Here is a 13,933-nt window from a genome sequence, read left to right on the forward strand (position 1 = left end):
TTTGAACCCTCCATGGTGTTCGAGACGTACACATATCCTGTGAGGATGCAACCCACTCTTAAGTCACACTGTAGATGAGGGTGGCGGGCAGCCAGGCCCACCTTCCCCACATCACCTAAGGCCACCAAAGTCCCGGAAGCCAATCCCTCACTATAGGCAGGGCTCCTCAAGGCAGGGGCTGCAGGTCATCTGTACCAGGAGTGGACTGTCTGCTGTACTTATTAAAAGTGAAAATTCCCTCCACCCTCTTCCCAGCGAAATGAAGATCTCAGCAACTTCAAGTCTAAATTTTAGGAAGCCCTAGATCTGCAGGAATAAACAGGCTCCCTAGGTGACGAGGGCCCACCCAGGCCTGAGGACCACTGCTTCCACCGCAACAACCTGTGACTACCTGTCCCCATCTCACCAGAGACTCTTGTGGCTCAGGAATTAAGAGGCACGCCCAGGTCTCCCGTTCTCTACCCTGCTTCATCTGCCCCCTTCCATAAAAATAACTTCTAGCACAAGAAAGGATAGTGAGCATCTTCCAAATAACTCCACAAAGACAGCAACCAAATGATGATGCCAAAAGTAGCTGTTCAAAAAGACTTTGATTTTATTTTGTGATGTGTCAAACTGCCTCATTCTCAGTGCAGGTGACCCCTCCTCCCCAGGAAACAAGAATGGGAAGGGGGATCTTTTGTGAAGTCTTGGCCTCCACTAGGCCCTGGGGAAACCCCACACAGTTCTGAGAGTTGACAGGAATCTCATCAAAGACTAGAGTGGGTGGGAGGCAGTGACAGGTGGGGCGGCAGAAACCAGTCAGGAAGCTGGGGCTTGCAGAACCATGTCCTTAGCCCTGCTCAGCTTCGGGGCTGCCGCGTGCATGATGGAGAAGGGGAGGAGACTCTCCCCTGACTTTGAAGCACCCCTTGGCTGGGCATGGCTTTGATTCCACTCAGGGCTCAGGTGAGAGGAGAAGGAAGCTGTCGTGGGCTGGCTGCTTCACACGGTGCTGCTGCTGGTGCCCCTAAGTCCGACACCACGGACAAACTGCTCCAGCAGGCCGCCGATGGCACCGGAGGGGCTGGGGGCTGCTGCCCGAAGCCCCACTGTGCTGCTGTACGAAGCCAAGAAGGCTGAGCGCACCTCCTGCAGCCGAGTCTCCCGCTCACTCAGGGCTGAAAGCCTGTGGTGAGGGAGGGAGAGAGAATGAATGCATTACCTTGGAGCAGCATCCAACATCCTTACTCCTAAGCCAGTGCCAGCATCTGCCCTGTGGCTGTAGCCCCCTTGTGGCTCAGGCCCCAAATATGTGGCCCTGTTCCCCTCTTAAACTATCTCTCAGCTCTCAGGCTGCTGTCCCTACCTGAGGAGGCCAGGGTCCTTGCCAGAAACCCCTGAGGCTCTAGCTACCCCTTCAGTCATTGTAGTCCCAAGGTAAACTTCTCCAGCAGGATTCCTGTTCTGATTCGATCTGCTTTTCCTTCCCTGGCCCCTACAGACACTTATCGTAAGTCAAGAAGGGGAACAAGTGAATGAAAGTCAGGCTTATCAAAGTGTAAATTCCATCTGCGGCTGAATGGTAACTTGAAGGGTCTTTAATAGAAAAGGCCTAAGCAATCAGCCAGAGCCGACCGCTGGACTCGAAGTTATGCAGTCTAAGGGCAGGTGGGACTTGGAATCAGAGGAAAGGTCACAGACCTACAAGGGATGAGCACTCACGTTTCCATTCACCTAAGCAACAAGGCCAGTCCTGGCCACTAAATTACTCCAAAATTTTCCGCAGAAGACCTACTCCTGGGTAAGTCCTCCTGCGAATCTGTCAGAAGCAGCAGCAATGCCCTCAGTTTCCAAGCCCAAATGACTTACACCCAGGGCCTGGGGAAGGAGATGGAGATACGAGGATAAATGACAGTCCTGGGTAAGTGTGGGGAGAAGAGACCCAGGGAAAGAAGACCCGTGGGAGTGACGGGGGCGGGGCCGGAAGCAGCAGGTTCTAGGGTCAAGGAAAGTCAAACCGCTCTCACAGCAGCTCTAAGAACATGGGGCTGATACTGCATTCCTGCAACACCATGAACAACTCCAAAGTCTCTCCTGGCGTTTGGGGGAGATCTGTGGCCCCAGATCCTCTTTCCTACCGAATTAGGTTTCACACAGGCTGGAGACCATAACCAGGAGAAATTCAGATCAGTACTTTGTATTCACAGGGAATATCCAAAGGTCCAGTGCCCCCCATTTTTTGGGAGGTATAAGGGGGAGAGATCACAACCTATTTGGAGGCAAGAAAACTGGAGCCCAGAGAACACACACAGGCAGGCAGAGATTAGAGCTACCACAGTGCCAATCCCTCTCAAAGAGATGAGCCAGCAGGCTCAGAAGGCAAGGCTGATACCCCAAGACATAGCTGGTGAGCATAACAGCTAGGATGTAGATCAAATTTCTGATACCAAAGCCCAAACACTGAACCCACATACTGTTCAACCTCACCAGGAATCCACCTTGACCACACCCTGGTCCTACAATCTTGAAGCCACGGGATCACATAGAACCTAGCCCTCCTCTGGGAATCATCCAGAACCTGAGGGCCAGCCTGGAGCTCAGAGAGCTGCCCAAGGCATAAATTTTAGGATCTGGGGTGGAGTTGCCCATTTCAGTGGCTAATGTCAGGTAAGTGAGGAGCGCTGTCAAGCAGGGGCAGAGATCTGTTTCCTCCAGAACTGGCTCTTAGGCTCTCTTGCTGAAGTAGAGCTCTTGCTTCTGGCTTAAGGATCTGGCTACAGAGAAGGCTGTGCCAGATGCCAGTGGCCTCTGAAGTCCTTGGCTACTCCCTAGCTGCAAGGCCCGGACCTATGAGCACCATCCGGGAATCCCAAGGTCTGCCCCTGCCTGCCCTCAGCAGGGATCCTTTTCAACTCCCAAAAGCAACTTGCCTCCAGTCAGCCAGCACTGGAGGGAACGAGCTGGATTCTGGTAGTGGTGACGAACACCTAGCACCCTGAAGTCCATTTAGCCCAAGGGGGAAGTGAGAGCCCTCAGGCAACCACAGCCGCGTGGCAGATCCTGCCCCCCAGGCCGCTGGAGGCTCTCCCCCGCCTGACATCCCTGAAACAGCAGAGCAGGCTGGGGGCAGGTGGCTGCCACGGAGGCGGCTGCTCAAGTGGATGCACTGCAAGAGCTGGAATCCCAGGACTGGAGCCTTGAGGGGAGAGAATTTTACAGGCCTTGGCTTTAGAATCCCCATCCAATTTTCCTTCCTGACCAGAGGCAAAAGCAGATGACAAAAGTGGGGAGGGGACAGCAAAGAACCCTTGGCTTTGCCTGGGAGGAGCCCAGCCCTTGGGCTAACCCAGCTCCATTGTGGCTCTGGTCTCTACCATACACCTACCTTCACCACCCCACTGTTCTGCTTTCAAAGGCTTCTCACGTCAGGCAAAGCCTTGGACAGAAATAGAATCTTCTATAGTTACAGCCCAGCCAGCTTTCCCTAAGGGTGTGCCCCAAGACACCCATGGATGGGTTTTGGAGGCTCGAGAGAGTGAACACACCGCAACGCACTTCCTGAGCAGCCCATGAGGGTCCAGGAGCAGCGTGTACTTAGCTGAGACACTGAGGGGCAGGAAGCCCAGGCCGGCTCCCTGGGGCCAGCTGCTGCCTCACTCCTAGCCAGCACTCTTGACTGCTCACCAGCTTTTGATGTGGGCAGGGGGGCATCCTGCCTTCTCAAGCAAGACACTTACAGACAATTGTTAGGGAGCTCATCCGGGAAGCTGAAAGGGAGAGAGGAGTCTGCGTGCAGGACAGCCCGCTCCTGAATACTGCCACAGCCTGTTACCATCTGCCAGCTGCCAAAGTCTGTGGAGAGAGAGGATCCGGGCAGGGGATGGTCCACTGATCTGGGGCAGAGAGGAGAGAGAGGGGAGATGATGCAGTCAGTCATATGCCTGACGGGAGGCCCTGGAGGGGTGGGGTGGGGGGGCTGTGGCAGCCCTGGGACACGGCCACAAGGGTCTGTTGGTGGAACATCTGTAAAGTCAACAACTTTCACCAAAGTGCAGAAACAGCTGGAGAGGTTGTGACCGAGAAAGAAGACCACAGGCCGGAAGGCAGGCTCAGCTGCGAGGATAAGGCCTCGCGCCAAGACTGACGGGATCAGCAGAACCAGCACGAAGCACGGTGGCAGAGGGGAGTCAGCCACCGAGCCCGGGGTCAGGGTGTGCCTGTCCGGGTGGCCAACGAAGCAAGTGAAATCTCAACCGCACGAAAAGGAAGTGAGCAAGGCTGGATGCCCCAGGAACCACAATCGCCCCACACTCCCTGGCACGCAGGCTGGCAGAGTGAGTGACACAGAACCCAGAGCCTCTGAGGTCCTGTCGGAGAGGAGTGAGATAAGCCTCTTGGGGATGGTGGAGGGTGGTGACCTAGATTGAAGAGTAAGGTGATGGGAGCCCCAAGGCCCTCCTCCTTCTCGGCAGCACCTTCCTGGAGCCATAGTTTGTATTCACAAGCATCAACCCAGCAAACTCACTGGCTATGCCCAGAGGGAAGGGATGAATCAGGCAGGCAACTTGACAGCTTCATCAATTCTTTTTCAGATGCAGGTTTGGGGGTGCAGGGAGAGGAAAGCTGCACTGGGAACCTACCACTGCCACCTCCTCCCCACTCACAGCCAAACCATCTCTGCTGTCTGGACAGCAGCCCAGCCAGTGAGGGCGGGGGAACGGGAGGAGATAAGGAGACATCAAACAAGGTCCTTCCATTAGCTATCCCAGGTCCCAGTCCCCAGAGCTGCAGCATCTTTGATGCCTGACCCTTTATTCTTTAATTCAAGAATAGCAGAAGGTGCTCCCGTAGGGACCCAGAAACAGAGCAGAAGCATGAACGGTGGCACAGGGGGCGGGGAACTGAAAAATTCATTGACCTTGGCCCACCCGGGTGGCTGGTGTGAAGGGGTCCCAGCCTGAGGTCAGTCCACATGGGTCACCAGGCCAGTCTTACCCTCAAGCAGCTGCCAAGCTGAGTGCACTCTGGCCAGCACTGCATCTCTGGTGATCCTAAACCATCCCCATCTTAAGAGACAGGGAAATGGCAGCCCAGACAGGTGAAGACACTTGCCCAAGGTCCCATGGCTAGTGAGCACAAGAAGAGATTTTTAAAGCCAAGCCTGATCACAGATTTGTCCTACAACAGACCACCCTGAGACGAGGGACAACAGATGGCTTTCTACATTAAAGCTGCCATGAACTGGAACCCTCTGTAACATACAGACTTGTCACAGTCACCGTTCCTGCTCCTCTCTGGAAGGTGTGACAGCAGCACTGGGGATGAGGACAGGACACGGTCTGTTACCTGGTGGAAGCCCTGGTCACCAACAAAGCAGGGCTTCCTTCTTTTTAGGTAGAGAAACTTGGGGGGGGGGGCTCAGGCCAGACACTGTATCTTTGGTGATCCTTAGGTGTCCATAAATCAGAGACAGCTGCCCAGGAAAGAGCAAGCCACACACCACAGTCTGGTGCCTGCCCTGCGCTTCCTCAGGGTCATGCTGGGGTCTTCAGTCAGCACAGCCCCTCTTGAGGTCAGCCTGGCTCCACAAATCTCATCTGTTGTTCAAACTCTAAGGTAGAGCTTCTTTTCCAGTTTCAGCAGTTTGTGGGAAAACAACTGCTGAACAGCAGTGTTGAGGGAATGAAAGGAATGTGAGGCTGAGGAGGCTGGGGGTGGGTGATGAGGGATCCTGGGGCAGGGAACATGGGAGTTTCTCTGCTCCAAACCTACTCCCTCAAGACTACCAGACACACACTGCCAACGGGAAAGCAGCAGACAGATGGACTACGGTTACAGAGAAGCTCCCAGCAAGGATTCCTGGTCCCCTAAGCTCGCCCCCTGTACCTCCTGTGCCTGGCAGGTAGCACCACCAGGCAAGAACCGTGCTTTAAGCAGCAGGGGACAGCTGTGGCATGGAGGAGGCAGCACAGATAGCAAGTGGCTGTGTGATCCCAGGGGGCATAAAGCCATCTCAGGAAGCAGCCATCTTCTGCACCTTCTCTAACACTGAGCACACAGGCTCCAAATGATTCTTCCTGCTTGAGGCTTTCGTCAAACAAGGGGTTGCAAAAACTGTTTTAGTTCCTGGTTTTGAGAGCAAGGGGCTGCGCTAAGCAGAGGTACTCCCAAGTGCCAGTCTGACTAGCCGACTAGAGGGAGCACCTGAGGCGACAGGAAACAGTCACTGAAAGGAAGCACCTGCACCTGCCCAGCCAAAGGCGGGAAAACCATCAAGGTAGCCTCAGTACACAGGTAGCACCGTCAGCCTTAAGAAGCTCCCGCGCTCTTCTGCCCTGTGCCCTTACAAGCACAAACACAGCAGCAAGAGGTCTGTGCTCCATCTTCACCAGCCTACCCACAGGACCGGAGGAAACACTGAGACAAACCACCCTCAGATGGGATACTGTGAAGCTGACAGTGCTTCCAAGGTCATCTGCACTCATCCCCCGGGCTCAGACCTCTGCCCAGGAGGTTGGATTCTTGCCAACATTTCACTCCCTTCAGCAATATGGCCTAGGCCCATCTTCACAGCAGCAACAGAGCCGCAACTCCCATCCTTCCGCAAACCCTGTGGGCCATCTCCGGCCGGTCTGTTTTAGCTAGTCTTTTCGGAACAGGGTACAGGAATATCCAGACAAGCAGAGCTGGCCCAGCCCACAGCGAAGGCAAGGAGAAAGAGGCCTGGCCTGAGGTGCCTGGCCTGGCCTTCTACTGAGCTGCCCAGTGCCCTGACATCCTTCTGTGGAAAGGGTAAGCATTTACCATGTGCCAGGGACTTTGCTCCATCATTTTATTTAAACCCAAATTTACGGAGGCCAGGATCATTAGTCCTACTTTAAAGATGGGTTGAGAAGTTTTTGCAAGTCATACAGCTGCCAGTGGCAAAGCCAGGACTGAAACCCACGTCTGACCAAAACCCATGTTAGCCCCATAATACAATGATCTTCCTTTCTGATAAGGGGTGGGGGTAGGGCCTCAGGGATTGGCACGGAACTTCCAACTGGAATAAAACACAGGATTTCTGATTGATAGTTGGAAAAGAGGCCTTCATGTGATCCCTGGATGTGAGAAAGGAAGCACGTGGAGCAACTGGCCAAAAGACAAAGCTAGCATGTGGAAGGAAGGCGGCAAGGGGAAAGAACCACAGGGTAATGGAGTTGGAGCCTTGATCAGGCTGTGCCTGAAGGCTGAATTTTTTCCAATGGATTTTTCCACATGAACCAACAGTTTTCCTTTACTGTTTAAACTCCTTTAAGATGGGTTTGCATCTAAAAGCACCTGATCTGATAAAGGGCTTGAAGCTTCACAGCTAAGAAGGACCCGGGAGTTGCCTGTCTAACCCTCTGATGAGAAAACAGAAACCCAAAGCTATCAAGCGACATGCCTGAAGTCATACAGGAAATGAATGTTTGAGCCAAGACCTAGGATCCAAGACTATGAGAGAGCTTGGATGTCACCTAATCTATACTTGCCCCCGACCACCTCCAAGCCTCCAGATGACGGTCCCACAGCCTCTGTCCCAGCGAATGAGGCCTCAGGGAAGAATCCTTCAGTTCAACAAAGATCTGACCTCACAGAACATCTTATTTCAGAGATGGCTAGGACAGGCTTTACTAGATTTGAAAAAAGAAACATCACTTCCCCCGAGCCTGGACTTCAAGTGTTGGGGCGGGTGTGTGTCTCAACCAGGGCCCTCTGCATTCCTGCAGCAGCCCAAGAAGTCTCTTGGGGCTCCAAATTTTCTTTTGGTCTAAAGCTAGCAATGCGTTTAGGCTTCCGCCACTCATCCCTGGTCTGGAGCTGTGGCCTCATGCAAGAGCATATCAAACATGGGCCAGGAACCCTATGTGTAACAGAAAGCAGTCTGGCTTCTTTGCCGCTTTAAACACAGCCTGGATCGAGCTAACTGCATATGAAGCAGTTGGTAGGGGGTGGAGGATGGGGAAGAGCAGCCAGGTGGGCAGCAGAGGTCGGTTCCTACGTTGCTACTTAGTTATTCAGCCAGGCTGCTGGGTGTCCCTCCGTCAAGTTCATCTGCTCTTCAGGTGGCTTGGCTTCAAGCTGGGCTCAGCAGTAGCACCATCACTCCCTCCTCAGGCACGTGCCAGCACCCCCACCCCCAAAGATGTCCTGCTCTGGAGCAGATACCAAACCACACGGAGCCGGGTGACTTACTGACCAGGGCTCGGGCAGGCGTGTGAGCTCAGAGCACTGGTCCTGCCTCTTTCTAGCCCCCAGCCCTGCAGATGATGAGAGATAAAACAATGGTCCAGAAGGCAGCTCAATTAGAAGCTAATAATGCAAAAGGGCCACCAATCTCACCAGTGAGAGGTAAGGGTCTGGGAACTGGGTACAAATCAGCACCCCACAGAACTTTCTTCACAAACTGAGACTTACTTCATTTTTTTTAAAAAAAACTTAAAAAAATTTGAAGTATAGTTGATTTACAACATTGTATTAGTTTCTGGTATATAGCACAGTGATTTAGTTATACATATGTATATGTTCTTTCTCATTACAAGTTACCACAGCCATTGAGTATAGTTTCCTGTGCTATACAGTAGGACCTCGCTTATCTATTTACTTCTTAACTCTGAACAAAGCTTCAGCAATTCCTTTCACAGGGAAGTCCTGTTTCAAAAGAAAAATGCTTGTGGAATTTGGGAATCTGGAGCATATAAAACCCAGAGAATTCACATTATGAGGGGAATTTGGGCTGTCAGAGAGCTTTGCTAAAGGGTTTCTTTCCATATAGTTCCCCTGCTGCATTAAAAAGCTGATTGGCTACTGTTACCTAAGAGATGCAGGAAAGCTAATGACAGGATCCCTCAGGCACTTTAAGATAAAAGAGACTAAATTAATTTTAATGTTAATGGAAATACATAATTAGAATGCTCCGAATCTGAATAATCTAGTCTTTCAAAACCTCTGGCTAACAGGCATCCAATTCAAAACCTTGTCCCCCCGCCTGGCTCCAAGCAGGCATTCCCAGAATAGACCAGCAAAGCTATCAAACACCTCAGCAGTCCACTTCATGCCTCTCCAAGGCCTTGTGCCCCACTTTGGTCCAGCAATCCCAGCCTCGACCAGGGACCAGCTCCCGGTGCCATGAGATCAGGAGGGGCCAGGGTGGCCGACTACCAGTGAGACTGAGGGAAACTATCACAAGACTGGAAGCTAGGTTCTTTTGTCAGGCAGAAAGGAATGATTAAAAACTCAGGTGTGGGAAGAGGTGATGGGGTGCTGCCTTGGGACTGGGGGAACCGTCAGCTGGACAGTTAAGACCAGGGCAGGACCCAGAGGACAGGGGGAATCTTCTGGTTTCCTTCCTAGTTGTCCAGCAACGTTGCATAGGCAGGAGGCAGGGGCAATGGGCAAGAGCCCCCGCCCCGAACAGCAAGGGTCATCAGGGCCGCAGCCGACCGCCAGCAGCCCGCCAGCAGCCCTGTGGGAAGCGGGGCGTGGGGACAAGGTGGCACGGCGGAAGGCACAGACGGCGGACGTGTCGGAGCATGGGCACGTGGGCTTGTCTGCCCAGCACTGTTTCTGCTCCATTACCTCCACCAAGCCCGGGGGGACAGAAGGGTTACGGCCCTTGTTTAACAGCCTCCGCTACAGCGCCGCAGACACGGTGGTGCCCTGAGCCGAAGGGCTCAGCTCCAGAGGTGAGCGAGCGCACAGGAGCCCGCCAGCCAGTGCAGCCCCTACTCACCTACAGCTGACCGCTCAGCCCAAGGGGGACGGTGCTGTTTCCCACCTTCCTCCATTGTCTGCTTTTGCCCAGAAAGGAAAAACCAGAGGACAGTGATGGGAGGAGAATTACAGAAGTCTGGGGTCTTTCCTTGTAATTTGATTGTGACCTCTGGGCTCAGTTTCCTTTTTGGTAACAGGCCTGCTAAAGGAAAGACCTGAAATTCTGGAGCAGTACCTGACAGAGTGGGGCTTGAATCTGGAGTGGACTCCAATGCGCACCATCTTTCTGCTAAATGTCCTGTTCTCCCTGGAATCTATTAAGGACCTCTTAAGTCACATACTGTTCTTCGTTCTCTCCAGAAGGGACATTCTCAAGGCTTCAGGAAACAAAGTAATTCACAGGATTTCTTTCCTGAGTCTATGACATGCAAAAAGTGGTACGGGGTCAGCTAAGAAATACTTTGGGGTCGGGAAATATAGCTCAGTGGTAGAGTGCATGCCTAGCAGACACAAGGTCCTGGGTTCCCCAGCACCTCCATCAAGTAAATAAATAAATAAATCTAATTACTCCCTGCATTAAAAACAAAAAAGAAATGCTTTCCCCAAATGCCAGACCATCCCTCAATCCTAAGCCCCTGTGCTCAGCTTTAATCTCATCTAGGAAACACTGTTCCTGCAGTACCCTCCAGCCACACCTGTCCCTTTCCAGGTAGGCAGCCTCGCAAGGTTTGTCCCAGCCACACACCTAGCCTAGCTCCCTGTCTGTTCCCCTCAGTGCCTCACCAAATCAGACAAGGAATGTGGAATCCACAGAGCGCCGAGACCCGGCAAAGGCAACAGGTAGAGGCAGCCCCAACTCCCTGCCCATCACGTCACAACTACTGCACCTTCTGGATTCCCCATCCGCCAGAGCTCCCGGAAGGAGGAGTCTCAAACCACTCTACAATCCAGCTCCTGCTCTGTATCCAAACATAAAACCATCCTCCAAACAGTGGGTGAGCCTGCAAGCCTGTCATCCCCTCTGGCCTCCTGACTGCCCACCAGACTGCATGCCCCTGTCCACATCACCTTGGGTACCAACTCCGGTGCTGGAACCCCTCTCCAGACTTATTAAGAGGGAAGGGCTAGCCACCCCACCATGAGGACTTTGGAGCTCCTCACCTGGGCCTGGGGACCTCCAGGGGACTGCTACCCATCCTGAAAAAGTTGTCAGAATGGTTCGAGGATGAGGAGCTGGAGGACTTGGCTTCTACCAGCCCCTGGTGGGAAGGCAGGCGGTCCTCTGGGGGCGGTGGCCGGTTCCAGAGCACACTCTGTGGAGAGGATGAGTGGCTCTTCCTCCTGAAGTGAAAAGACAGGGCTGTTGGCCAAGGGGCCACCTCAGGCAAGCCGTCTGCCGCTGTACTGAATCTCAGGGACCAGTTTTTATTCCACTGGAAATGTGCCACGATGGAGCGGGCACACAAAGCAGCACAAGCTTGGGCTCGGCCACAGCCAGCAACAGCTGGGTCTTCATGGAGGGACTGTGGGGTCACCACAACTGGCCTCAGAGCACACGCTAGAGAACAGAATCTTAACACTCCAGTCACTGCCTCTCCCTCTAAATGTTGTACAATATCTTGAGCCCTTTGGGGAGAAAAATCATCAAATTCTCAAAGGAGCTGACCCTCAAACAGATTCCCAACTCCCCATCATCATTTTGTCCTTCCCCCTCTTTCCTTCTCTTTCTAAGCTGGCCCCCCACCTCCCAGGCCAATGCGACAAGGGAGCTCCCCTAGGGAGTCCCTTTCACACCAGCCTCCCCTCACCCCACCCTGTCTGCCCAGCCCCGCAGTCTCGCCCTTCAATCCACAGGGAGCTCCGGCCCTTTGTGCTCTTGGGCCACCAGGGCAGTGCCCTCAGCAACCAGATGGCTGGCCTCTGAGGCCCAAGAGAGACAGCAGGGCATGGAACTGAGCTCTCAGGCCTGCTGTCAGGGGCCCCTTTGTTCCTGGGGCTCCCTGGAGCTGGTAGCCCTGGGCCACAGCTGTGAGCAAGCTTACTTCCAGCCTGGCCCCTCACCAAGCTGCCTGAGTCTGTGTTCCTGCGGGGACCAGCTCCACGGTCTCATAGGTGAAGCTCCCGGCGGCTCCCGGGGAGCTCTCCATGACCAGAGAGAAGTCGCTACCAAGGCTGGTGGTGCTGCCACGGTCCTTTCGCCCTGAAAAGAAGCCAGTGCCATCGGTCAGCACAGTATCCTCTCCTACTACAGGTCCCTCACCTCTTCCACATCATACAGCTGAAAAAAAGAAGTTTCTAGAACAGTCTCTACATGGTCTATACTGAGAAAGATGCCTAGAGGAAGTCTGCTGGGGTCTGTGACTCACTCAGCATACAGATATCTTCCAGGGTGAAGCCTGCATCCCGGGCTGGCAAACTCTTCCTCCTGTAACAGAAGTCAGAACACTGAATTCCAGACTGGGCCGGGGTCTCCTCTGTCCCCGCTACACTGCCCACCTGGGAAAGAAGTTCCAACTCCCTGGCAACCCGGGAGACAAGTCCTACCGAGAGAGCTGCAAAAGGCCAAGCCCACTGCGGGGAGGCAAGGAAAGCCTGCCTCCTCCCTGTCCACTTGGCCCCTGGGGCTTGTTCACAGTTCAAGTCCGGCCCTACACACCAAGAGCTCAGATTGGAAGGCAAGGGAACGCAGCAAAGACGTCAACTCTCACGGGGGCCCTAAACCAAGCGCCAGGCAAGACCCCTGCGTCCCCCTGGCTGGAAGCAGACCGCTCTGCAGCGGTGGGCTGCACAGACACACCTTGGCTGCAGCCCAGGGAGGGCAGCAGTCAGCGCAGTCAGGAGAATCTTCTGCCTCAGCAGGGACGTGGGGAGCTGGGCGTCCCCCTGCCCTGGGGCTGGTTTTCCCTGCAGCAACGCACCCTGCTCTCCTAGTCACGAGACGGGCCTCTTCACCCACTGGTCCTCCCCAGGTACCGCTACCTGCCCTCAGAGGGGAGACAGGGACAGAAGCCAGCCTGCCAATATGCAGGAAGCGGGGCAAGGATCAGACGGTGAGCGGGGCCCTGCCTGCCCTGGCTCACCCCTTCCCGGAGCCTTGGACCCAGTGTGAGACAAGGTCCTCCTTACCTCTGTGTCTTCAGAGCAGAGAACTCCTCAGAGATGATATGCTTCAAAAAATTGAAGCAGAAGAAGAAAATCTGAAGAAGACACCAAAAGGCAGCACGTGAGAAGCTCACCTTCTCTGGGGAGAACTAGGTGGGAGAACTCTCAGGAGAGGGCAGCAGTGGCCCTGGTCACCCCCCAGCTTTTGGAGACCCCCTCCCCCAGACATTCTGGTGTAGAAATGGTAGGGCTCACAGAGGGCACAGCAGGCTGGGCAGACGTGCTTGGGCTGAGACAAGGGAAAAAGGGGCTGTGTTTCCTTCCGGAGAGCACAAGACGGTAAGCCAGCGATGTTCAAATTCAAATTCAAATTCAACATGCATGTGACACACGCTATTGAAAAGGATGAGAAGAGTACCTTCTCCCTATGGCCTCTCCTAAGGACCCCAGGGCAAGAGGCCAACAGGGAAGGACAGCTGGGAGAGAGAGAATCTGGGGGCAAGATGAATAGACCCAGCAGGAACACAACAGGAGGGACAGGGAGCAGCTCTGCATGGAAATACCCAGGAACAGCAGTTCAGGAGAACGAGGGGTGGGGGCAGCCACTGTGCGGCCCACAGCCCGCGCTGTTCAGAAGCTGTGGGTCTGGGGAGGGCAAAGGCAGGAGGCGGCTCCTGGCCTCTGACCCGGCATCCCCAAGCCCACCTCCGTGAGCAAATTTTCTCTTCTCCCTTCCAGCCAGCACCTGAGCCCAGCAGGCCATGTTATGTGCACACAGGTATCATCTCTGCAGTTTTGAAACAAACTCCTCAGTGACTGTGAAAGGTGCAGTCCATTAACCCATCACCTGGGGTAATACCTACACAGCATCCCAGAGCCATACGGAACTTCCTCAAAGAATGGGAAAGGAGCGAGGGTGCCCAGGTCAGGGCAGGTCAGTATGAAAACGTTTTTACATAAAGTTAAATAGGAGTCTTCACCACAGGGTTTTTAGTCTTTAATATGCTAATGTGCTCTGTGAACCTCAAAAGCAAGAGAGGGGGACAGAGTGCTGTTTAAAAGGCCCCAGCTTTTCATTTGTTTTTATTTTTTAACGTATCAGGGCTTTGAGTGT

At 53.9% G+C, this 13,933-nt stretch overlaps 1 protein-coding gene across 6 annotated transcripts in view; it reads right to left on the reverse strand.

Moving 5' to 3' along the window:
* Positions 1-571: 571 nt before the first annotated feature.
* The window catches only part of MTMR14 (myotubularin related protein 14), a 40,753-nt gene continuing 27,391 nt past the window's right edge, over positions 572-13,933 (reverse strand). For 2 of the 6 annotated variants that reach the window (XM_074344393.1, XM_010952997.3), the window contains exons 14-19: positions 12,844-12,914; positions 12,084-12,142; positions 11,779-11,917; positions 10,879-11,058; positions 3,720-3,875; positions 572-1,168 (exon numbers count right to left, since the gene is read on the reverse strand). In XM_074344393.1, the coding sequence (XP_074200494.1) occupies positions 985-1,168; positions 3,720-3,875; positions 10,879-11,058; positions 11,779-11,917; positions 12,084-12,142; positions 12,844-12,914 (789 nt within the window). In that variant the 3' untranslated portion in view covers positions 572-984. The remainder of the gene's footprint in view (positions 1,169-3,719; positions 3,876-10,878; positions 11,059-11,778; positions 11,918-12,083; positions 12,143-12,843; positions 12,915-13,933) is intronic. The other 4 variants (XM_074344395.1, XM_074344394.1, XM_074344397.1 and 1 more) reach the window with 3 other exon arrangements.

Source organism: Camelus bactrianus, chromosome 17 (genome assembly GCF_048773025.1).
Source record: "Camelus bactrianus isolate YW-2024 breed Bactrian camel chromosome 17, ASM4877302v1, whole genome shotgun sequence".
Taxonomy (NCBI): domain Eukaryota; kingdom Metazoa; phylum Chordata; class Mammalia; order Artiodactyla; family Camelidae; genus Camelus; species Camelus bactrianus.